We start from the raw sequence: 24,195 nt of genomic DNA, 5'->3' as shown, positions 1-24,195 counted from the left end.
GTGAGGTTAGTATTTGGCCACATGATAAGCATGTGGAACACATAGAAATTATATAAATTATAGAAATAGCAAAATACTGTGAATATATTGCAGTACTTATCAGTCAATTTTATATTGACATTTGATTTTATGCATCTGTTTCAAAGGATGCTTATGGGAACTTTGGAAAAAAATCCACCTACGTTCTCAAAAGTTGCACTAAGGATTGGTAATGGCTAACATCAATTTATTTTGCCCTAAACCACAATAGTCCTATATCATTTATCATTTATTCTTTTTATTTATTGTTGCCTTTGCAGACAGTTTTTAAATTTGATAATTTCCTGTGCTATAACACCTTTTTTTTTTTTTTTGGTTCTGCAGTTCTGTGCAACTCTTGGAACCACACCTTGCTGCTCCTTTGACAAACTGTTAGAACTGGGTCCTATTTGTAAGTCTTTGCTGCTTCTTTCTAAAATTGCAGATAGCAGTTTAAGCCACACTGAGTCATTTCCAGGACATTGTGCCGTGTCAGTGTTCCAATTCAATAAAGCTACTTATAGATGAGACCTTCAATTACAGTTTTATTTCTAATATTAGTCAAGCAACAAATGTGCATTCTCAAACTCTTAAAAAGTATAGAGGACATTGCCTTAAGGGTTTTTTCCTGGGGCAGTCATATTTTGAAACACTGTCAGTTAAAAATTACTGTAAATGCTTCAGTTTGTAACATTTTTCTTCAAGCCCTTCTACCTGCAAGTACATCTATAGCAATGGTGAATATCAGGAGAAAGTTGAACTCCCATTCTCTGCACCAAGTGTTTTGTTTCTGCGTGGTTCTAACAACTATGAAAAGTAGGGAAATATGCACCAAAAATCCACATGTATTCTAAATCCTTACTCTCCCCTTCCTGATTTTCTTCATCTTTCAAGAAAATAGAACAAGTACCAGGGTGTTTAATGCAGTGATTGAATCATGGACTCGTCATAAGTATTTCTGTGTGATGGTTTGTTTTTTCAAGCTTTGATCTGCAGCAGGGTTTGGTCAAAAGCACATGCTTGCTGGCTGATGAAAATGCAAAGTACACCATATCTATTCAAATGTACATTTAGAACAGGAAATTTACAGCTGTAAGCAATTGGAAGCAGCTTCATAGAAACTGCATTTGATGTTCTGGTAATTCATTCAGTGGGGTTTAAAACTTTGGGGCATGTGTGGTGGTCACTTGCTCTGTGAGGTTTCTTGCTCTTCAGCACAAGCCCCAGAAACTCAGTTCCTCTCAGTCCTCCTTCCCAAACAGGTTTCTAGTAGTCTGCTGAGCAGCTACAGATTATTTTGCTGTTTGAGTTATTCCTATAGATCTGACCTAATAAAACAATGACACCAATACTTTTAGGTATAGCAGCCAGTCATGTGTTTCACCTCAGTGATTCCCTGTTTGTGCAGAAGAGATGAGAAGGATTTCACACCACTGAAATCAGAAGTCTCGTGCTAGCTTTTCTGCCTAATTTTCCTCTTAGTATACATGAGCATATTTAAAAATAATTAATCAGTAGAACTTTCAACATGTTTTCAAATAAACCTCAGTTGTGGATTTTGTGAATAATATTGTATTAGCTTTTCACAGACTTTTATGCAAAAGGAAAATGTAGTTCACAAGAATGAAAATTTCAGCTTGAACTTGGTGCCCAAATGCAGATCTCAATGGATATACCTCTGTATGTGGAAATAACAATCAGAATTGTCTGGTGACCAGTGTAAAAATGTTATGTGGGCTTTAGCCATCAACTCATAGACCAGAATTGTTACCAAATGCATTAATACTGTGATTTATAATAGAATGTGAATACTAAATTACAGAGAATACATGAGCTGCTCATATGACAAAATATTTCTGCAGAAACCATTCAGTCACTAATCAAAACTAGCACTTTCTTAACACTTCAGTGCTTGCTTTTGCAGAAGTATCTCCATCCTTGTAATAAATAGTTTGCTGCTGGCAGTTCAAAAGCATGTGCATGCATATATATGAATATGTAAAGAATATTGTATAGAGACGTGTTTGTGATTCATGAGTTAGAAGTGGGAAGCACAGCTAATATTCTAGCTCTTCTTGCTAAAGTAGTTTTATAACCATAGAAATTATAGCTAAATATCTAGATACATCTTTTTTTAAAGTGTATTTTTTAATAGTTTTTGAATCAAAATCACATAGTATTTTGTGTTGCTTAATATTAGTAAGATAAGACATGATGATCCTTGTGAGTCCCTTCCAACTCAGTATATTCTATGACTTTGTTCCAGGAGAAGTGGGATGGAAAAATAATTTGTTATGTATACATCTTTATATATAAATGAAAACCCAGATGGTAGAAACATTTAATCTCTTAATTTAATTTTAAATTGGGAAAATAATGACATCAAAGAAAAACCTCTCAGGCACTTGGTTTCATGCAAATTAATGGGGCTTTTTAATCTGCTGTTTAATTTATTTCCCCTTCAATTATTTTTTTAGGTAATAAGGAAAATATCTGGATGCATATTGATGCAGCCTACGCTGGGAGTGCATTCATCTGCCCTGAATTCAGGCATCTTTTAAATGGAGTGGAGGTGAATGGTGTTTTTTCTCTAGAAGCCTGCTAAAACCTTGCTCTTTCATAGAATTTGTTTGTTGTTTATGCATCCAAGGTTAATGGCTCTTCCAGAATCTCCAAGTAAGCTGCACCTCAAATCCCTGTACATTCTATTACGTTACTTAAGTTTATATAATTTTTACTGGTTTATACTGGAGTATGCAAGTTACCCCACTATGTAGAAGTTTCTCATTCAGAACAGCAAATAGTAGTGAATCAACAAAGTGTCTTGCAAAATAGAAAAGTGGAACTTTTTCCCAAATAACCCAAATGACACATTTATAGAAGCCTAATTCTACCTTACATGCACACACAAAATTATTCTAAAAAAAAAGTTATGTCTTATTATGTCATTATGTCTGATTTTTTTTCTTGCATCCTGAAAGTTATCTAGAATATAGCCAGTAGCTCTATCTCAAACAGACAGGGTTTAATAACCAAGAGAGCTAAATGAAATATTCCCCCAACAGCACTCCTGTTCCTTTTTCCTCCCCTTGCTGAGCTACTTGGCATTCAGTTGCTTAGATAAGAATACTTCAATTTCCTGCTGCTCCCCTCAGACAGTCAGATAAGTCCTTGTCTTCCACGCCAGTGGAGAAAATATTACTGTTTGGTAAAGCCAGAAGTTTAAACACAGCACTGATAGGTAGTGACTAATGAAGAAGAAGAGGGAAAAACCCCTCACAAATAAAGCATTTCTTTCTGTCTCCTTTTTTATCAGCAAATGAAGCTTGTTGTAATTTCCTGTGTGGGAATATTTTTTAAATTATTGTTATTGGTTCCCAAAGGAAATGAAACAGCGTCCCTTGTCTGGGCCAGCATTTGTCACAGGAGTAAATATTTAACAACCATGAATAAGTTTCCTACCTTACCTAGTACAGGGTGATAGCTAGATAGATATATAGATAGATAGACAGATAATCTTCTCTTATTAGAGTAATTGTTAATTGTTTACAGGTGACAGGGAAGGCTATGAGAAGCAAATGAGAACAGAAGAGTGCTATAACATGCTGCCAGGCCCCTATCTCTCTTTTTTAAGGCTGATGAGTTCTGCCTTTGTTAAAACAGAAAACATGGATGAAGCCTTTCCCACATGATGTCCATCTTACCTACCTGTGTTTCTTCTGACACCACACCTAAACATATCTCAAGTAAACTGGGCCTGGCATATTATGTGTATAAACATGTATTGCCAGTCCTTATCTTTGGTGGCATTTCTTTTGACTCTAGATGAAAAACTTGATTTCTACTGAAATAAAATACCCTATCAGTAAAAAAAAAAAAAAAACAAATCCAAAAAACAAAACCCCAAACATTTCCTAGTCAGTTGTAATTTTTTGAATGAATGTGATGTGCAGATTCTGAATTAAATAAATCATTTGTCTCTGTATATTTGAATTTTGTGTTTATATGTTTAATGCTCTTGAAAATAGAAAGCTTATTGGAAAATGGGATATGAACCACCAGTGAATGTTTCTGAGCATACAGATTTATTTATTTTTTTAGTTTACAATGAGATATGTACTTTTCTGTAACATATATATCTAAAAAGTATACAAATGCTCAAAATGTTGATAATACTAATAGCCTAACTGCACACCTAACATGAATTCCATTCCCAAAATGAATGAAGATTTAACTAAAACAGTTACTAAGGTGGCATTAGTATGAACATAATAAAGACCAAATTCAGTAATTCATTTGTAGTTAAAGTGTAACAGAGACAATGTGACAGAGTTATATCATTTGCACATGGATCCTTTTCTCTTTCATAATTCTGTTTTTATTTATCCATTTTCAGTTTGCAGATTCTTTTAACTTTAATCCTCACAAATGGCTTCTAGTGAATTTTGACTGCTCTGCTATGTGGTAAGTATTACAGTAAAAGGAAACATTGCAGGGGAAAAAAATCACATTCTATTAGTCTGCCTTTCTACCAGTAAACATTTATTTATATTTCTCTGTTGAAATGAGGAGCACGGAATAGCTTCAAGTCTTGTAAATTATTTATAAAATTCCCTTGTTTCAAAAATATGAAATTTAGTTTCAAAAATGTGAAATTTAGAAATAGGCCTGAGCTCTGCATTATGTTTCAGAAAGAGAGAGAGAAATCCCAAAAAGTCTGCAGATTCATACCTGCTCCATTTTGGGACTGTTTAAAACATAAAGGAAAAACTTAATTTAGGGATATCAGTGCAACGAACAATATGCTCAACAGAGCTTTTTGTTTTGCTTTTCCATAAAATTTTTTTTTGTTTAAGCTTCCGTCTTTTAAAAGGCTTTCTAAAAATGTTTGAGATTTGGCTGATGAAAAGCAGCTGATTTCAAAAGGGACTATTTATATAATTTTGTACTGACTTTCAATTTCCCCAGATGACAGCAGACGACATTTTGATATAAAAAGATGCCAAGATAGAAACCCATAGACATACTTTCAAACAAACCAAAGTATCATAGCAGTAATAATAGCATGGTTTTGTTAAAAACATTCCAAAATAGATGATCCTATTGTGTCCCAAACTAGATGTTTACCAGCATCACAACTAATGATACTTTTTAGCAAAACAGCTATTTGGTAAATGCAGACTATTTATCAAAATAAATGAAAACATTAATTTCAGTGATAATGGAACAAAATTTGCAAAAATGAGAAAAAGGAAGGAAAAACTGAATGTTAAAAAGAAGACTCCAAAACATCATGCAGAGATAGGTCACCTTGTTTAAAAGAAGAATAAATGTGGGACAGTAGTCACTGAGTTGCTTTTGGTTAACCTTTGGCTCTTTTAATATCCCAAGCAAAGATGACTTTTCAGGTGATATATAACATTTTTTATGTAAATATTTTAGCTGATATAGGCATTTCAAATATTCCAAGCCATTGTGGTCTTTTTTTTTTTCCTTTCCTTGGTGTAAATGGTTTACATTTTGACCCTACTTCATCAGTAGTGGCATCAGTGTGATTAACCCAACATTCCAGTTTATAAGTACCTCATAACATGCTGTGGCTCTGTATTTGGAAACAGGAAGACAATAAAACAAACTCCTTTGCTAGTTTCTCCCATCTTTTTCTCATTAGTCGAAGACATTGTTAAAAAAAATAGCCACCTGCAAATAAGACAATACACTATCATTCTCTTCAGTGTTTGTAGAATGATTAGGGGCCAGAGTCTAGTCCCTAAAGTTTAATTTCTCATTAATTCTGCTTTCCCTGAAAACCCTGTGGAATTATGTTAAAAGTGTTTTACCTGGTTTTTCAGGAAAACAAGGAGGTATATCCAATCCCACTGTGAGTTCCATCTCAGGTGATTTTAGCTTCTTCCTAGCAAAGCTTAGACTTAGGAAAGTATTTGTCTCCATTTTGTTTCTTGCTGTTTTTTCCTTTTTTTTTTTTGTTCTCTTTTGTTTTTTGTTTGTTTGTTTTAGGGGTTTGGTTTTGTTTTTTAAATAAGACATTGCATAAAATGTTTGTTTTCATAGATAAGATTCCATTACTAGGAATCTCAAGAGACTTTACAACATCTCCTTACCCAAAGTGAAAGTTTCAAAACCACAGCCATACAAACTTCATTTCAGCAAGGCATTTATGTATAGATGTTATTCACTTAATAAAGAATGAAATGTACACTTAAACTCTTTGACTTGAAGCCAAATGCATTGTCCAGCTAACTCTAAGACCCGTGTCCAAAATTTACCTCTCTTACCAATTAAAAAGGTGAAATTTGAAAAGAAAGGATGAAGGAACATGGTGAGAAAAAGTAATTGTGAAGGATACATAGTCCTCTTAGGATCCATGGGAAGTATTAAGCATGATGTTGTGGTGTTATGGAAAGACTTCAGTAAACACTGAACATCATTTCAGAATGAAAGTAATCTGAGTTCCTTTGATGGGGAGGCTTCTAAATAAACCAGGCTCCTCAGCACTTTCCCCAGTAAACACATTTCTTTTTGCTGCAATCTGATTAAGATAATTTAGCCATTAGATCTGTAATGTAATTATTTAACTACTCAGTGCAATATGTGGCACTGATATAATTTTGGATTTGGGGGCAATTTCATTATAAACCTTTTGTAAAATATTCTCAGACTTCTTGATGTACAGAAAAAAGCAGTCAATTTCCTAGAAAAAAGAAATTTAATATAGCCATTCCAAGAAGTGTATATTTTCTATATGAAATGCTAGAGTCGTTTAGAGACTTTGCCCTGAAACTACCAGTCAGTTTTGCCTGACTTGTTCAATTGCTACTCTGGAATATTATAAAATGGGAAGAAGTGTCTTCATTCAGAGAGTGTGAAAATAACAATCTTTCAAAGTCTTGGTATTCTTGGTTTTTTATTACTCTTCTCAGGGCTTAAGCGTTAACTTTTGGTTGGGAAGGTGTTTTAGTATTTGGAAGGAAGGTGCTTACAAGAAGTGCTTATCTGTAGATCATAAGAGCACAGAATGGCTCAGGTTGGAAGGGAACTTAAGATCATCTAGGTCCAACCAAGTGTATGGTTTCAAAGCCATGCATCTCTCTCTGTTTCAGTCTCTCTAATACTGCTTAGCCTATTAACTGTGTCTGGTAATTCAGCCACCTGCTGCAACAGGTAAAATCAACCTGGGCACACTCTGTGCAGGTACCAGCCTTTTCTCCTGTACAAGTATCTGGGCATCCATTGCAAACTGCCACCTGTACTGATTTACATTCCTTACCAGTTCTGTCTGGGTTTGAGCAGCAGTCTTCTCAGGGGCTGTCCCAGTAGACACACTGGGTTTCACTCTGAGGTGAGTGCCCACCATTATGGCAGAGACCTACAGCACTCAGCCCTCTGGTGTGGACCTCCTGAGCACTCACCACTTACCTGAGGTGTGGAACTGCTTGTGGATTGCAGCACCCTTCCTGCATTCCCTGCCTATGTGAACTGCCACACAAACTGCCGTGTCACATCCTTCTGACGTGATCCTTCATTCGGCCAGGGGTATTTGCAAAGAAAGTTAAGAACACCACTCCTGTCACAGAATCACAGAATATGCCAAGTTGGAAGGGACCCACAAGGATCATTGAGTCCAACCCTTAGCCCTGCACGGGACCATCCCAAGAGTCACACCATGTGCCTGAGAGTATCATCTAAATGCTCCCTGACCTCTTTCAGTTTTAGTGCTGTGACCACTTCCCTGGGGGGCCTGTTTCAGGACCCAACCACCTTCTGGGGAAAGAACCTTTTTCTAATATCCAACCTAAACCTCCCCTAAAACAACTTTGGGCCATTCCCTCAGGTGCTGTCACTGGTCAGCAGGGAGAAAAGATCAGTGCCTGCCCCTCCTCTTCCCCTCACAAGGAAGTTCTAGACTGCCATGAGGTCTCCCCTCAGTCTACTCCAGGCTGAACAGACCAAGTGATCTCAGCTGCTCCTCATACGGCTTTCCCTCAAGGCCCTTCACCATCCTTGTTGCCCTCTTTTGGATACTTTCTAGTAGCTTAATATCTGTCTTATATTGTGGTGCCCAAAACTGCACACAATATTCAAGGTGAGGCCACCCCAGTGCAGAGCAGAGCAGGACAATCCCCTCCCTCAACCGGCTGGCGACGCTTTGCCTGATGCCCCCCAGGACATGGTTGGTCCTCCTGGCTGCCAGGGCACTGCTGACTCACATTCAACTTCCAATCGACCAGGACCCCCAGGTCCCTTTCCATGGCACTGCTTTCCAGCATCTCATTCCCCAGTCTGAAGGAACATCTGGGGTTACCCCATCCCAGGTGCGGAATCCAGCACTTTTCCTTGTTGTACTTCATATGGTTGATGATTGCCCAGCCCTCTGATTTGTTAGGGTCTCTCTGCAGGACCTCAACAGCTCTTCCCAGTTTTGTATCATCTGCAGACTTGCTTAGTATCCCTTCCAGTCCTGTATCCAAGTCATTTATGAAGATGTTGAAGAGCACAGGGCCCAAGATGGAGCCCTGTGGAACCCTGCTAGTGACAGGTTGCCAGTCTGATGTCACCCCATTCACTCTTACCCTCTGTGCTTGACCCGTGAGCCAATTGCACAACTACCACATGATGTACTTGTCCAGCTCTTTTTCCTGTCTGAGATAGGTGCATCCTGTCTGGTATCAGTGGACCAGGTGTTGAGTAGATCATCCCATTTGTGGTCAAAAACTACAGAATTTTTCCGATTACACCAACCTCAGAGCCACTCATTGACCTGATGGATCTGCCTATTCCCATCAATATTATTCCTTGTTACTGGAAGAATTGAGGAAACTGTTCACTGCCTGTGGTCCTGATCCCTCTACAATTGTCTCAGGGCCCCGAAATCTCTTTTGATTGCCCTTGGACTTCTCTTTGTTATTTCACTGCTGCCAGTTCAAACAACCAATGGCAGACAGTAATCAGAGGGCCTTACTAAACTGGAGAGTTTGCCAGTAATGTCCCTTGTCCAGACCACACAAGCACTTACTGCAAAGTTTAAATACATAGGGCAAAATCTAGGCATGGTGTATAGAGGTGCAACTCATGTGGTTCGTACACATTAATGTCCAGGCTTTGGATTTATTTTAGTAATCCTTTTAGATAGTTTTTCATGGTTGCCAGATTAAGACCTGTGAAATCTCCTTTTAAAAAAGCAGTGACATCACCAAGGAAGTACGAGATGGCAGAATTTTTATGTCTTCTAAGCTAGATGTTCCTGCAGAGTAGTTATCTGTTCCAGTGTTAAACAGAGAAGAAATTAAGCTGTCACAAAACAGCTAAGTACATTGCTTGTAACTTGTGTTAGTTGCATACAGAATGAGCTACTGAAACATGAATATATCAAAGTAATCGAACATACCAAATAAACTACAGTAGAACAACTTAAAGTTTGGTAAAAATATTTACCCTAATTGAACCTGCTTTCAGTTAATAGTTCCTTCCTTCTCTCCACAGGACATTTCCAGCACACAAATAAGTTATTAATTGTTTTTACTGAGAGCATTCTGGAAGTTTGTTGCTATTTTTCATGTACATAAGCTTACTTATCTTCAGCTGTGTACTTTCCATACCTAAAGGAAAGCACTTTGCTGTTAACCTTGGTACTTCCCTGGCCATTAGTCATAGAGAGGCTTTTTGTTTGTTTGAATAAGATGTTTTATGACCACAGCCTAGATGTGAATGAGAGCTGGGAGTGTGTACTGTCCTGTGTATTTATAAATACACCTAAAAATATTGGAAATTAGATTTTTCCGTAGAAATTTACAATTTTACATTTAAACATTAAAACTCAGGAAAAAAAAAGGTTTGGACTTTGGTCATTTAGAGTATTCCCATGTTGATACAACTTTTGCTTACTTTGTAATATATTTATAGGCCTAATATAATGATGTAGCAGTCTTTCCCCATTTTCAATTTATGGTTTCTTCTTCTTCTTCCTCTATAAACCCCAACATTTCTGGAGGTGAGTGAGTCTTACACAGCGTGAAGCATGAACGAGAAAAATGGTGTTATTAACCATTGGCAAAACATAGCTTATTCTCTCTAAAAGGGACACACTGGCTTTTGAACCTCAGTCCAGTCACACCACCCCCTAGCTGGCAATAGTAAGGTATGCTTCTCCGTGTTACATGGTGCTGTAGCATGTCTGTCAGTAATTGTCTATTGGATCCAGCTAAGGGCAGGGTGGTACAAGAGGGAAATCTGAGTCTGGACCGGGTGGCTTGTCCCTCCCAGTGGCTGCAGCATGGAGACACAGCGGCCAGCATCCACAAAGCCTCCCCCCCGCGGCTGTGCATGGTGTTTAGGAAGCAACAGCTCTTCCCACGCAGCTTTGTACTGCAGTAATTTCAAGACAACTTCTGTTGACTGCAAACATTAACATTGCTTCAGCTAGTCTCACATTCTGGTGTGAGTGTCTATCACCATAAAAAGATCCTCTATGTCTGTTTCTTGTCTGTTTTTAAATATGCAGTCGTGCAGTCATGCTGCCCGTTCCTGCTGAGCTTTACACTTAACTACTTGTAAGTACAGAACTGATATGACTGTGAAAAAGCACTGAAAATGGCACAGGCTGTGCTCAGGAAATATGCCAGTTTAAACACATTCAATTTCACTTCTTGTGGAAATATAATGCCTTAAATTTCTATTCTTAAAATTCTCAATTTCTTTCTTTTTTTTTATACAGGGTGAAAAAAAGATCCGATTTAATAGGTGCCTTTAAATTAGAACCTCTTTACCTGCAGCATCACCATCAGGAGTCTGGTAATTTTACAGTTAAATGAGATTATTATTATTTTGTTTGCACACTGATATTCAATGGAAAAAAAAGGACTTAAGACGAAAACTGAAATTCTTAAAACAACCTAAGTTGTTTAGGAGCCTATTTCCATTTTCTGAATGCCTGAGGGAGTTAAGCTTATTAAAGGGCAAGTATTTGTCTAATGAGATTTTAGTTAGTTAAAAGCAATAGAAGGAAAGTAATTTTATAAAGTAATTTTATAAAAATATTATTTTTTTTGTATTGGGATTTCCCCAGTTCCAGACTTACCACTGATTCTTTATAGGAGTGTTGAGAAAATTCTTTATGATCTTTTGGCTGTCAGATAAACATATGACTGGGTGCTGTGTATCGAGTTCCTTAACCTGCCTTCCCCAACATATCGTTCTCCAGAATGGTTTCAGGATCTGATTTGGTTTTAGAGTTGCTAAAGTGTGTGACTTTTTTTCTTAGCTATTTGTGTAATCTCTGATTCAAATTTTTCAAAAACCCATGTAAGGAGCAAGAACTCCCAGAAGCCACAAAGAAGACGCTGTCTCTGCTATATTTTTGAGTGATAGCTTTCTGTGGCATTATCCTGTAGCTCTCATGTTCTTACACTGGCTGTAGAGAAAAGCAGTAAGAGCGGACTGTCTGTCTTGAACAAAATGCTCATGAAAGCTCTTCACAAAATGCTCACAAAGAACTTACGAATCTTAGGCTCTGTACAAAGCTCCTTAATGGATTAGTGCTGCTCCTGCACATACCTCGCAACTGCAGAGTGATATTTGCCATCTTGAAGCCCATTTTTACGCATTTGGTTATTAACTGAATAATTGTGAAGAAGGTCACAGCAGTGCAGTGTCAATGTGGTGGAAGTTCTCTCATAACTTTCTCAAGAGGGTGAATCATATGTGGATGCTCTTACCATGTACTCTATCTCCTATTTTTCCTGGAATTGCTGGTGCTGATCTGTGTTCAGAAGTGTATTCTGAGTACTTTTATCTTCTCTCTGTTATTGCTGTGAACTCCTTGACATTTAAATTAATACCATCCAGAATTCCACCATTCACTAAAAAGCCCTAGGAGAAACGGATTCCCATGCCTTAATCCTGAACTGGCATAAATCTTGCCTTTTATTCCTTTCATCCATTTCTAAGCAATGCAGGTTCACCCTCTAAAGGCTAGAATTGTTAAGAAAAAAGTATGTACTTTTTTTTTGCCTTTTTAAATGAAAAATACAAGTTACAGCAAATACATTTAAGGCACAAGCTTTTACTTTACATACATTAAAAATATTTCTCTTCAGGAGAAAAAAAAATCCAACCTTAACTAAAGTGAAAATATGTTCTTGGGACAACTGATAGTGCTGATACAAGAGCCTTCAACCTTCCCCAAGTTAAATAACACCAGAAGAAAGCCAAGCCTTTCTTAAAAGTAGGTGCTATTAGTAAGGCCACCTAGTTGACCTGAAAACTTTATCACCCCAGTTATATAAAAAGTTGTTCAGCCTTCATCTTGCCTTCAGAAGCAGTGAGAGCATGTTATATGATCTGACATAATGATTTCAAAGAGATCAGCTGATTAATAGCAATCTAGTAATGCTATTTTTTTTCTATTCTCTATTCTCATTTAGTATCAATTTTTGCCAAGAGTTGGACAACACCTTTCAAATGCAAATGCCTCTAGTTAAACGTCCAACCCACGCTTATGCCTTGAATAAACATAGTCAAATTTGCTACGAATTTACTACACAAAGGTGCTACACTCCCTATTGATCCCTGTGTGATTTATGAGATGTCAGCACTCCTGGAAGTATGATTTGTCTAATGGAGGGTCTTATTTTCTGAGTATGTCTCAGGTCTGAGAATTCCTATCATGGTTTACAAAGCAAATGAAGTAGTATTTTTGAATTCACTTATCTCTCACTCAGGAATTTAAATGAGCAGAAAAATATCTCTATCTGTGAGCAATTACTCTTAATAACCATATGGCAATTATGCGTGTCCCCAAGGGGAAAGTCTTTATTTTGTCATTAATTATAATTTTATGTGATTTGCATCATCACACCAGGAAGATTATACTAGCTTGTCTGACAGCCCAGGATATAGGTCAAATCCTAATGGCAGTGTTAGAAGAATGCAGCTTTATACTTCATTGTGAATACCACATGTGCTCCCACAATGCAATTCCTCCAGCTAAAATACAGATGTAAGACTAAGGCTCATAATCAAGGAATCAAGGACTAAGCATTGATTACATTCTGCTTCACAGCTTGTGAAAGGCGTTGTTGTGCATCATTAGACATAGCCCCTTGCAGGAGCGTAGGATTATTTATCTGTCACCAGTTGCTTTCCTCTCTTTGCTACCAGTCTTGCAGCTTTCAAACAGAAATGGCTGCTACAATGCAGAAGAATATGAATGTTATCAGCTTACCTCATTACTAAGCTGAGACAACCACATTCATTTCCTGAAGTCCGGGAACAGGTTAATGATTGTTGGTTGTTGTGTGGGTTTGTTTTCTTTTACCACCTGGAAACCAACACAGTAACAGGTTAAAGAATCCAATGACTACCTGTTACAGGGAAAGAAGGAGCATGTTTTTTCCTCTATTTTGGCTGCATAGATGAGAGAACATCAGCAAGAGAGCTTGTAACACAGGAAATAGTCCTTTTTTTTCTGGTTTTTTTTATTATCTCCTAGGAAACATAAAGCCTGAAAATTATGTAAATGACATAGACTGGTCAAATTCAGAAGCTGCAGTTCTATATAGTACCTTGCAGTTCACAATTTGAGGAGCACTTAGAATTTTCCCTAAGAATTCAACTACATATATTCCCATGAAGCTTATACTCCACTGCAGTTTAATAAAGCAGAATAAGGAAGCAAAGCAGATGTTTCCTAAAGAAATGCTTTAAATTTTACATCTGTTAAATTTCTGTCACTGACTTACAGCAAGTAACTAACCATGTTACAATTTCCTTTACTATGAAATCAGTTTAATTACCTTATTACAATAAAAGGTAGATGTGTCTTGACACTGTGTGTTTATATAAAGGATAATTAATAATGCCCTCTACTTGCCTCCCTGGACTGCTTTGTGGCTTGGTCAATCTGTGTTTGTAATGGGCTCTCACTACAACAGATGAAAAGCCATAAAAAGTACAAAATACTATTGTCCAAGCAGGAAGAGGTCAAATTCTGAGTCAGTTTTTCCAGTCACTTATTAGACATGCTGAAGAAAAGTATTAGTATAAAAGGTAGTTAGAAGTGGATTATTTTAAGAAGTGTTACCAGTTCACTAGGGTAAAGGTGATGACATTTCACAGCAGAGAACGAGTGATGAAGTGAGTTTGGGGATTCTGCAAATTGTTTTCTGTACAAGTAGAAAATAAAAATAGTATTTGGTCTGTCTTCTCCACAGCATCTGCAGTATAAAAGAAAGGAAAACTGTGTTTCTTCTCTAAAAGGGCTTAATTTGTTAGTGGCATATTCTGACTAGCTAAGGAATGAAGGTTATTACAAGCCCCTTAATTTAGCATGCTGCCAACTATCCTACTAGTTATTTAGTGGTCCTGTTGATACTGATGATGCTGAAATTTGTAGTGGATGTAAACTATAGCTAAGACACAGCTTTTTAATTAACATTAGAATGACTGAAGGCTTTGGCTATTGTGATGATGCAACATGAACATTTTTTCTTTGATTTCTAGGTCTTGTAACAGATTATCGGGTAAGTACAGCATCAGTGTAATAATTAATACTATTACTTGTATATACTGGTATTTTCATGACTTTTATTTTCCATAACTATCATAAATCTCAAAAATTTATGTTTCTTTCCAAGAAGGATGCAGCTTGCTAAATTTTCAACATTCCTCATACTGAAATTTTAAACTCTGTTTTTTGAAAAACAGATTGTTTAAAGGCAGAAATTGTCTTCATGTGCAATATCTCAAGGTTCAGGCAGTAGAAAGAAATGTCCTAAAGTTGTGGTTTTTTGCTTTTTTTTTTCTTAACATAGGGAATATCACAATTTAAAAATAAAATTAAAAGCGTATGCATTTTAATCCTTAACCCATGGAAGCACTGTTGCTTTGAAATGGAAAATGGGCCTGCCATTATAGATGCTAACCCCACAACTGCAAACAAGGCAACGTAACAAGCTTCTAAGATACTTATTTTTCTAAAGCCTTTGAGGAGAATTCAGAATGCACAAATGAAATTTGATTTGCCATGTGACCCTTCCGTTCTGACACCATGGCATTAAAACAGGCATAGATATTTCTACTATTATTCGACCCACCTCTAGGAACTGCCTGTGGCAACGTGGTTCACTTCAAAAACTGTTATAGAATGTAGTTTCTGCTGTCACACTGCAACGGTGGCTCCTAACATGGGTGCCCTCTCTTCTCGTTGGTTGCAGCACTGGCAAATCCCCCTGGGCAGGAGGTTCCGCTCCCTGAAGCTTTGGTTCGTGCTGAGGATGTACGGGGTCAAGGGGCTGCAGGAGCACATCCGCAAGGTGATTTGCTTTCTTGGGTAACTTGTGGTGGGAAGGCAAAGGAAAGCGAACTGGCTGGCTGCCTCTCTTCTTTCCATGACTTCTGTACACATCAGAAAGCACAGGCAATGGTCTGAGGCAGCTCAGTTCAACAGCTGGGGCTGCTTCTTTGCCCCATGTAAGGTCACAATTCCATATCATGGAGGGTCAAAGCTGTCATCCATTTTATGTTAATCTTTAGGGAAGACAAGTCTAGGAATTTGGAATTTCTACAATATGGGACCATAGTTCCCTTGTGATTAAGCCGGAGCACACTCATGGTTTTATTGTGGAAACACGTGTATATTCATTACTTCTTTATCTTATTAATGTGCATGCATTGATAGCATATCATAGATTATGATTAAGGGATATGGTGACTTATTTGGCATGTCTACTGCTGCTGCTGCTTTTTTCCTGTTTAAAATGCATATTTTATTAAAAAAAAGAATGTGTACAATTTACAGTTTGTTAACATTGTTATAAGTACTAAGTTTATTCTTGATGTAAAAAGAAGGGGTTTTTAATCACTAAAAGAAACATCTGGCGCCAGTCTAAATTATATATATACTTCCTCTGTAGCAGTAAAGTCAAATTCAAGCATACCTTTCATCTTTATGAAGTTTAGGGAAACTTCTAGTTAGAGGAGATCCATGACTTGGCTCTAAATATTTACAAAAATATCCATTAGCTAAAGGTCTGGTCTAGCATACCAATGTCCCTGCAGACACAAATTTAGTACTACATATTGGAGTACTAAGCAGAAGAATTCCTAAAAAAGACTTTTTCTACTCTTGTAAAATCACTGTGTGAGGAAGTCTCTTTTGATTTGGAAAGGTTCTGGGATGGAGGGTACTCTCTTTGCTTATTATTTTAATCACATTATAATTTTCAACGGACTCTCCAAATACCAAAATTAGATTTTTATTGTTAATGAGGCTTTCAGAAATAAATTTTGGCAGCTATGGAATCCTGATGTACAGTCATCCTTATGTCAATCTGATATGTATCCTCCTGATGAAAAATTGATATGAGATTTGTTATCACTTTATTTTTCTATCATTACCATTCCCGGTGGGATTCTCTCTCAGGTTAGATTTCTGAAGACTGCATTTATTTCAGTATGTTACCAAGTTTTTAAGTAGGGCTAAATCTCTCACTGGGAAAATGGGCTTGGAAGCCTCATATCAATTGCATGGCCTTCTGGTTTCCACAGATCAGTATTTACATTCAACAAATTCCCTCTTTCCATGTCTCTCAGATATTTCTCTTGACTGTCCAGCCATATAATCACAGCTGAAGACCAAGTTTTGATATTTGAACAATACAGTTCAGGAAGGTTAAGCAAATGAATCTTTTCTTAAAAATATTGACTCCAAAATAAAACCTTATTTGTGAAGGTAATTTAGATAACTAGATTTCCAAGGGCTTGTAGAACTGAGTGTGTATGTTTTATATTTCATTAAGGACTACATTGTTCTCCATTGTAGATACAAAAATAAGTTATGATAATTAAGTGCAGAATTTGGCTTACTGTATACTTCTTCAAACTGGAATCATTAATTTCTCCTCACCCCCTCCTCATTCCCCCCAATGAATGCTGGTTTGATTCAGTGGGATCCAGAGCATCTTTTTTAAAAAAACCAGTAATTTCTATCTCCAGCAAGCCTCTTTGAACTTAAATTTCAATAAATAATTGCATTTAATTTGCCCCCTGCTCTAACAGAATATAAGATATCTCTTGTGAGTTTTCAGACATGATGGTAAAGTTATATCAGTAGCTGCAAAATAAAAATTAGAAATGTGTTTCATATCTTGCACATTTTACTCTCGGGAATTATCGTGAGCTCCAGATACACTGTGATGGCTTTACTTTGGATAGAGTAGTAATGAAGTATGTAAACCAGCCTGACACTGGTTTATATTTTCAAACCCATATATAAATTTCCAAATTAAAAGTAATTTTGAATTTAACTTTGCTTGTTAACTGCACTTTAATATCACTCATCTCAGTGCCTGGCCTTGAAAAATTTCTTTCTTTTAAACATGTTGTAGCTTTAAACAGTAGTTTTAAACATCCAACATAGATGCTGTGATCACCTAGGGGAAAAAAAAAAGGACACTTGAGTTGGAAAACTGTGGGAAGATCTATGCAGTGTTTATAGATTTCTAGTTAGGCTTCTTTTGCGCAGCCAGATAATACTTACAAAGTGATTTGAGATTTCAAATAGTGATGAGCTTCTGACATGATACAGAGGGAAAAACCACGTGTATGTCCTTAAGAAGCCACCCTATTTGTTGTGTAATTAGCAAGTTTCTATATGGAAAACCAAAGACATCTGCAACAGTCTCTTCATAACCTTTTTTTTTCCTGGGTCTAAACTATCACAAAAATTATTTGTCTCTTTCTGTCTTCTTTTCTTCCCCTCTTTTATTAGTATGTTTTAAGAAAAAGATGTTTGTTATCTTTGCAGCCTTAAGGTTTACATCAGATGACTCAATAACCACTGCAACCTGGCACTTGCTTGAGGATGGCATTTAGGAACCAAAATATTCCTGGGACATGAGAATGTGTGACTTGGATTTAGATACAGTAATTTTTTTGTTTTCCAAACATTCGTTATGCACTCCTCTCGCACACAGCATGTAATATTAACCTATTGCAAAGTATAGGTTTCAAAGCAGTGATAAAGTGGAGGGCAGTCATCTCTGAAGGATGTGGGGAGAGACAAATACAAATTTTGGAGGTAAGTCCCAAAGCCACAGAGGAGATGTACAAATAGGGTGAAACCAACAACAATAACGGATTTCTGGACTGATTCCAACCACTCCAAGTCAGTAAAAATGTGAAACTCAAATGGCCCATTTGTAAATGGCCCATTTGCAAACTGCTTGACCATGTATTACTCCTTTGTTGGTTTAAGTCCTCTGCAAGAGCTCAGAAGTAATCTGAGAAATTTAGGAGTTAGCGTGCTTTTGTATGCAATCTCTATGAACATTATGACTCAGTTGAATTCTCCTTAGGACCAGAAGTCATCAGATTACACATGCTTCTTTCTTCACCAAGGATAATGAATTCCATTAAAAATTAACAGCAGAGTCCAAGAAACTGGAACTGTAAAGAACAGCACTGCCAGACATAGCATTTCAACAGGGGAGTGGCACAGTCCAAGTGGCTATTGAGAAGACTCTTTTGACAGCATTTTCCTTCAGAGTGTAGTGGGATGCAAGCTAAGGCAGGCAAAGAGGTGAAATCTGTAGGAGGAAAAGTATGAAGTGATCATGACTAGGCTGGTGTGCTCATTTGCATGTACACAGTAGTGTACTCTTATGCTTCAGAGAAAGTTCCTGCAATTAAAAACTGTTTTGGCTCTTGAAGGCTTTGCCCAAAAATTAAAATTCAGTTTAGACATTTCAGTGGAGAAGGATTCATATTTATATTCACAAATACACATACAGAAATACAGATTTTTAAAATAGGGACCACATCTTAATGCCTCACAAGTTTTCTGCTCCTATTATTGATTATGGAAGACATTTCCCTTAATCCTAAATAACCAAATTCATTAGATCTCTCTGTTGTTTCCCTTCTCACTGAAGAAGAGCAAGGGTTACTTACCTGAGATAATAGTGACACATAAAAATTCCTTACAAGTTTCTTTTCTTCAGTCAGGTAACTTTCACTGTGAAGACAAGGGCTGATATTCTGTTCCTGTATAGGAAGACATTTCAGGACACTAACACTGTCCATGTGATTCCACTTTGAGAACCCAAGTGATGAAGGGATTGTCCAAATCTCTAAATCATAGAATCATAGAATGGCTTGGCTTGGGAGCAACCTTAAAGATCATCTAGCTCCAACCCCCCTGCCATTGGCAGGGAGACCATCCACTAGACCAGTTTGCTCAGATGATACTGCTAGAAACAGTATGTGAGTTGGTTTGTGCATGTCCACTTTTTTTCTCAAGTACATGACAGTGTTAAATAAAATAAATTTGAAAGATTAAATAATATTTGAATGCCAACTTTAAGTTAATGGTGCTAGGGACACAGCCTGACACAGATGTCAAAATCAGAAGCACTTGAAGGGTTAAAATATCCAGGCTTGGTATGTACCCATTCAGCAGAAAATTGAGAACAGCCTATCAGTTTTTTACTTCTTCTTCCCTCCTGTCCTTGGTTGCAGTGCTTGCAGTTCTACAAACAGGAATTTATTTTCACAGTGTTGTCTTGAAAAGTTGAAGCACTAAAGCCACACGTGTCCTCCTGAGAATTATTGCAGTGCTCATGTCCAGAGTGTGGGTGCAGCTTTTGGGCTCACAGAGGAAGGTGTGATACCTAAAAGCCCTTTGGTTTTACAGAGTTTGAACTTCCAGGCTTAATAATATTTAACTTTACTGTTGTAGCAATCTTGGTAAGAGCAATTCAGGACAATAGCTAATAGTTCAAAGGTGCAGGGCCTTGGGTAGCTGTATTTAAGCAAAGCTTTCCATGTTAAATCATCATTTTCTCTCCTTCCACTTCTGTAAAATCTAAAACTCTTGGTGCCCCCCAGTGTCTTTACCAATTATTGCTACTTTTTAAGACTAGCCATGAATAAAAGTACTTGCATCCCGACATGAATCCGAAATACTTCTTAAGTTTTGTTTTGTGACTTACTGAATATTTGCTATTTTCCCTTGCTTTTATTTCTTTCAAATTCCTGAAAAATCCTTTAGTGCAAAAAGTGGGCATAAATACCAGCTATTAAATGTACAGGATGGGTCCAGAGCTTTCTTGTACAAACTTCTCACAGTAAGCCAAATCTTAAATTTTTATTTTATTGAGTTCTTACCCAGATAAATTTTGATGAAACACAGTTGATTACGTTTAGCTGAACAGTTGTGAAATTCTCATCTCATTGAACATGATCTGTTTTATGGCTTTGATTTCCAAGACATAGTATATGCAGTGTGGAATTTTTCAGTGTCTTTTAACATGCTTGTTTAAAACTATAGAACATGAGGATAGGAGGAGACAGTGAAAGACCATTACAACACAGATGCCTATTTAACATATGTTTTCCATGCATTTATGCATACAAGTATCTATATGTATACAGATACTTCTTGTCGGTTTTCATAGCTGTAAACTTATGCTCTTCATATTAGCAGAACATCGAAATGCCCTGAAAAGGACAGGGCATTTTATTGGTCTCATTCCTGGCTCAAAGAGCTTTTAGGCTAATTTTAGAGGGAGATGTTAAATGAATGTAACAAACAGCAGAGAGGAAGTGGTAACAACAGGAAGATTGGCTGGTTGTGTAGGGTACCAGTATGCCCAATGTGAAGGTTTTGAAGCAATATTTTGATTCAATATAAACTGTGTTTTTCTATTTGAAGAAATAAAAAACCATCAGAAAGCTATGATTAAGATTGCAAAATGTGTTGGTTTCTTTTTCTTTTTTTCTTTTCTGTAATTTCTGTTTTGCTTTATTCTTGTCCTTTTGGAAGAAGTTCCTGTGAGATGAAACATTCCACATTTAACCCTGGCCCAAAGTGAAATATTTCATTTTGGTTTGATATCTGTCCTTGAACTTGCAAAACGTCAAAGTGCAAAAGCAAGAAAAGACATGGGCTTAGTTGTTTATTTTTGTAAATTTTTTGTAATAATAAATATATCAAAGCTAAAGAACCTTTTAACATATTGTTTAGATGTTTCAGATAACTTGGTGTAGACAGGCTATTGCATGAAGACAACTGTTATTCTAATAGCTGGTTGCTGTTGCTGTGTTACCTTTTTTTTTTTTTAGGGTAGTGAGGACTAAGCTGGTGTTATAGCCAGTGAGAGGGGAACTGGATAGGTACTGCAGGTACCTGATGAGGATATAGGTTCTTTTCTCCCAAGTAGTTTTGAATTCATTTTCTGTTTGGAAAAAAGCAAAGCCAAACATGATATGAGCACTCAAGTACCCTGACTGATGTTAAGAATTCTCAGCTGGTTGGTACCATGCCTGTTGATATTTTTCCTATTTATTTGACTTTGGAAGAGCACTGGTTTCCTATGCTTCAAAATACTTCCTCTGGCTTGGTGCCCAATGTCATTCTTTTTTCCCTACTAACTTATCAACAGGTTTGCTGAGATTTGCTATTAATTTTCCTGATTATACTGCCATCACCTTTCTTTTCAACTGAAGCTGAGCACCCAGGTCAGAAGACTGAGCAAGTTCTCCCCTTCTTCACAGATATCCATTAAGTTAACTCTTCTAAGAAGTGTATCTTTCAGCTTAATTTGCACTGGAATTGTGACAACTTTTTCTCTCTGTATCTGTGTGTTTCCCCTTTCCCCTCTAAAGTCTTTTGGACTCCAGCCATTCCCAGCCCAAACTGACAGTGGTAGAAAACCTAAAGGAGAATTATTAAAATTATTTACTATTAATATGGTATCATACAAAATTGTGCTGAAGTGTCTCATTAAGAAATAGGCTAGTACTGCCTAAGATAGTCTGGGCTAATAATATAGTAATGGCTCAGTATGGTCTCTGGAAGTCATAAATGGGATGTAACTTAACATAAACAGATGGTGACATGTGAATATTATCACATATCAGAAGAAGGAACAGAGAAAAGGAATGGAAAATACTTTAGCAAACCTTTTCTCTTGATGAATCAAATTTATACAACATAGATACCTTCTTTCTCTTCTCAGCATGTCAGGCTGTCACATCAATTTGAACACTTAGTCCTTCAGGATGGAAGATTTGAGATCTGTGCTGAGGTTGTCTTGGGACTAGTCTGTTTTCGGCTGAAGGTAAGACCTCCTATTTCTTCTGTCATGTTTTATAGCAACAGAATAACATGCAATTGAATATAATCTTTGTAATTCATATACTTGATTATTTTTTAAGGAAAGCAAAGGGAGTTCATGTAGAACAAAGCAGATTAAAAGCTTAAGACAATTTTGTTAAAACATGGAAAATTGAAGCAAGATATGTGTAAGAACAGGTTACATGGGAGGCCACCTTCCCAAGTGCCCTTGGCCCTGGTCTGCTTTTTATTGCTGAACATGATCCTTTTGCCCCGCTTGGCCTTTTATACTCCAGAATCTCTCAAAGTACCAAGTTCATTGATGTGGAGACCTTGCCTGACAGAAACTAGAAAAATCTCACTCTGCATTCAAAGCATAAAAGCTGCAGTAACTGGGAGGGCTCATTGTTTAATCAGACACTAGAAGGGGATCAGTGTCTTATTTTAGGTAATGAACTCATTTCATATAGGAGCTTGCAACTAAAGCCTTTGTAAAGGACTGGATTGGGACACTGAATCTGACCACCAAGCAACAATGATAATAGCACTAGTGTTTTCTAGTTCACATGATACCTAAATTAGCTTTTAGCTTTTCTGAAGGCTTGCAAGCACATTTTGGCTCCTTCTGGGTAGTGTGGTATTACTATTTGTCACAAATTCTTTCACCAGTCATTCAGTTGCCCCAGTTACCCGAGTTTGATGAAACTGGCTGAAGAAGCTAACAAATCTTTAACAATGAAGTAATGGTGAATTCATCTGAAATTGGAATATTGTTTGTTTTGAATTTATATTGTTCAAAATAAAAGGAAAAAAAGAACTGTACCTACAGGATGAACAGACTTGAGAATGTGGAGTTTTTTCAGTAAATGGAAACATGAATATAATATCTTTCTTAACAAGAATTTTAAAAGATTTTGAGGAATAGGTTCTGTGGCTTTTATTGTGCAATAACAAGATGTTGGTTGCAGTCTGCTCTCTCACATGGAACAAGCAAACACTAGTTTTGCAGATCCAGAGACAGCTGTTAGTCAGTGCTCTACATTTACTTTAAAGGAACAGTCCTGGTGAAATAGAGCATAGCAACACAGGAATTGTCACTTTTGATCAGACCAGTAGCTCATCTACATCTGTTCTCCTGTCCCTGATGAGGAAGAAATTACATCTACAGGGAAAGACAATTTTCAGTAGGAGGTAAATATTGAACCCCTAGCTAAGAAAGTTTTGAAAAAATTGTAGAATAAAGGCCTGATTCTACTGAAAACCAGTGTTGAAAGAGCAGTGTTTTCATTGCTTGCCTAACTGGTGGAGAAAAAGAAAACAAAACTAACAAGCTTTTAAATAAAGATGTTTTTATGGCTATTTTTGCAGCTTTATTTCCTTTTTTATATCACTCCTTGAAAAATCTTCCTGTGATTTTTATAATTCTTATTAAAATGCATTTTAGAAGCAGAATATTTGTAACTTTTATGTAATTACAGTAGGACTATGGGTCAGGAGACTTGAACTATATAATACTGCACAGCTGTAAAACTATGAAATATTTTTTCTTCCTTCCTTTGTTCTTGAGAAGCCCTTTTTTATATATTTTTGCCTAGCTGTAACACTCAATTTTTTGCCTTTCACACTGTGGAGCAAATGGACTCATTACCTACGACTTTCATATTATAATTATTACATCAAATGTATCATGCCAAAGGGTTAGTTTTTGGCCTCCTTGTCATGACTGCAAATGAATACAAGTCAAGCTAGTCATTTCTCCAAGGGAGTGAGAATGCTGTCTTATTGAAGCTCACAGACTCAATCAAAGCTGGCTTCTCAAAGCTCTGGGAGAGGATTAGTCACTACTAACTTCAATTTGACGTGACACTTGAGTGTCACAGCAGCCCTAAGGTGGAGCTGTGAGAGTAGAACAGAAGAAAGATACATGAATCTTTCTCCTTCCTCCCCTCACACCTGCCAACTTAACATCGTGTAACTGCTGGTATTGCCTAAAAGTCAGTGTTGTGCATTTCATATTAAAGGCAAGGGTTGTCATTTCAATAATG

At 36.9% G+C, this 24,195-nt stretch overlaps 1 protein-coding gene across 4 annotated transcripts in view; it reads left to right on the top strand.

Moving 5' to 3' along the window:
• The window catches only part of DDC (dopa decarboxylase), a 71,985-nt gene that overhangs the window by 42,112 nt on the left and 5,678 nt on the right, over positions 1–24,195 (top strand). For 3 of the 4 annotated variants that reach the window (XM_051799023.1, XM_051799022.1, XM_051799025.1), the window contains exons 7-13: positions 364–430; positions 2,496–2,590; positions 4,415–4,482; positions 10,751–10,827; positions 14,536–14,555; positions 15,249–15,347; positions 22,053–22,154. In XM_051799023.1, coding sequence (XP_051654983.1) covers positions 364–430; positions 2,496–2,590; positions 4,415–4,482; positions 10,751–10,827; positions 14,536–14,555; positions 15,249–15,347; positions 22,053–22,154 — 528 coding nt within the window. Of the gene's footprint in view, positions 1–363; positions 431–2,495; positions 2,591–4,414; positions 4,487–10,750; positions 10,828–14,535; positions 14,556–15,248; positions 15,348–22,052; positions 22,155–24,195 lie in introns of those variants that run through there. The other variant, XM_051799026.1, reaches the window with a different exon arrangement.

Source organism: Manacus candei, unplaced genomic scaffold (assembly GCF_025592945.1).
Source record: "Manacus candei isolate 608988 ecotype Guabito, Panama unplaced genomic scaffold, ASM2559294v1 h1tg000049l, whole genome shotgun sequence".
In the NCBI taxonomy this organism is placed as follows: Eukaryota; Metazoa; Chordata; class Aves; order Passeriformes; family Pipridae; genus Manacus; species Manacus candei.
Note: the sequence above shows the minus strand (reverse complement) of the source record. Positions and strands in the feature narration are given on the sequence as shown.